This window comes from Nestor notabilis, unplaced genomic scaffold (genome assembly GCF_000696875.1).
Source record: "Nestor notabilis isolate BGI_N333 unplaced genomic scaffold, ASM69687v1 scaffold31445, whole genome shotgun sequence".
Taxonomy (NCBI): Eukaryota; Metazoa; Chordata; class Aves; order Psittaciformes; family Psittacidae; genus Nestor; species Nestor notabilis.
In genome coordinates, this window is record NW_009931123.1 from 4,148 (window position 1) to 5,461 (window position 1,314).

The 1,314-nt window shown below is 61.4% G+C and overlaps 1 protein-coding gene across 1 annotated transcript in view; it reads right to left on the reverse strand.

Moving 5' to 3' along the window:
* Positions 1 to 2: 2 nt before the first annotated feature.
* Positions 3 to 1,314, reverse strand: part of SIRT3 (sirtuin 3) — a gene marked incomplete at its 3' end in the record, with an annotated part of 2,024 nt that continues 712 nt past the window's right edge. Inside the window, exons 2-5 of the mRNA XM_010015727.1 lie at positions 975 to 1,207; positions 724 to 824; positions 399 to 560; positions 3 to 53 (exon numbers count right to left, since the gene is read on the reverse strand). Coding sequence (XP_010014029.1) covers positions 3 to 53; positions 399 to 560; positions 724 to 824; positions 975 to 1,207 — 547 coding nt within the window. The remainder of the gene's footprint in view (positions 54 to 398; positions 561 to 723; positions 825 to 974; positions 1,208 to 1,314) is intronic.

Sequence of the window (1,314 nt, forward strand, 5' to 3'; positions counted from 1 at the left end):
ACACGGCGACCGGAGCGGCGGACGGCCCCGGCCAGGCTGGCAAAGGGCTCCCCCTGCAACCCGAGGGGCAGGGAGACCATCACCCACTGAGGGCACGAACTCACCCTGAGCTGTGACCGCTGTGTGCAACTGGTCTCCCACTGTGGGCTTTGAATGGGTTGTGGGTGTCACCAGTTACCTGGGGCCTTCTCTCAGGTAGCCACAAAACTCATCTCTCACTCTCCAGGTGCCCTCTCCAGAGCACAGGGGGTTTCCGGAGGGTCTCTGGTGCATGCACCCCCTTTCTCACCTGCCACCTCAAATTCTACCTCAAGAACCCAGCTTCTCACCTTCTCCTCTGAACCCTCCCTCCTCCAGGCTCCCCCAGGCCCTTCTCTTTGTGCCCCCGGGCCCCAGACCTCCAGGGACGTTCCGATGACGAAGAGCAGGTCAGCCATGGGGAAGTCTGCCACGTGCAGGAAGAAGCGCTGCGGGAGCTCCTCGCCGAAGAACACGATGTCGGGTTTGATGACCCCGGTGCAGACGGGACAGCGAGGGACCCTGTCTGCCATCACGTCCCCCTGCAGCGAGAGTGTACCCACAGCCAGGGGCAGAACCAGCCAGCCCCAAGCCTGCGCCCCTCCAATAAACCCCCTGGGCCTGAGGGCAGAGTCACAGCCCTGCAAAGGTTCTCCTCCTCCTCCTTCCATTGACCTGTGTTGATGCCCATCTGTGAGCACTCACCCTGAAGTCCTCTCCTGGGAAATTCCTTCGACACACGGTGCAAGAGGCAGTGGCAAAGGTGCCGTGGGCTTCCACCAGCCTGTCGGGAGGGATCCCAGCAACTGGAACACAGCACATGGGAATGAACCAGCCCAGCGTGAGGTGAAACCAGGAACATCCCTGGGCCTGTCCCAGTCCTGCCTCCTGCTCTGCTTCCCACCCTCATCCCTTCCCGGCCCGCTGCTGCTGAGCGATGGCCAAGGAGAACTCACCTCGCTCCAGCCCGTCGATGTTCTGGGTGTAGAGGCGCAGGAGGAGCCCCTTGTCATGCAGCAGCCTCAGGAAGTAGTGGGCATAGTTGGGTCTGTAGTTGCCGGGGTAGAGCTCCTTGGCCAGAGTGAAAAAAGGCTTGGGGTTGACAAAGAAATAGGTCAGTTCAAAGATGGCCTCTGGATAGGGGATGTTGTACTGCTCCAGGTTACTGTAGAGGCCGCTCCCTGGGGACCTGCAGAGGGGAGAGGGGCTGGAGTCAGGGTGCAGAAGAGACACCACCATGACAGTGGTAGATGTCCTCTGCTCTGGAGCCAGGCTGGGGGAGCTGGGCTGGGGCAG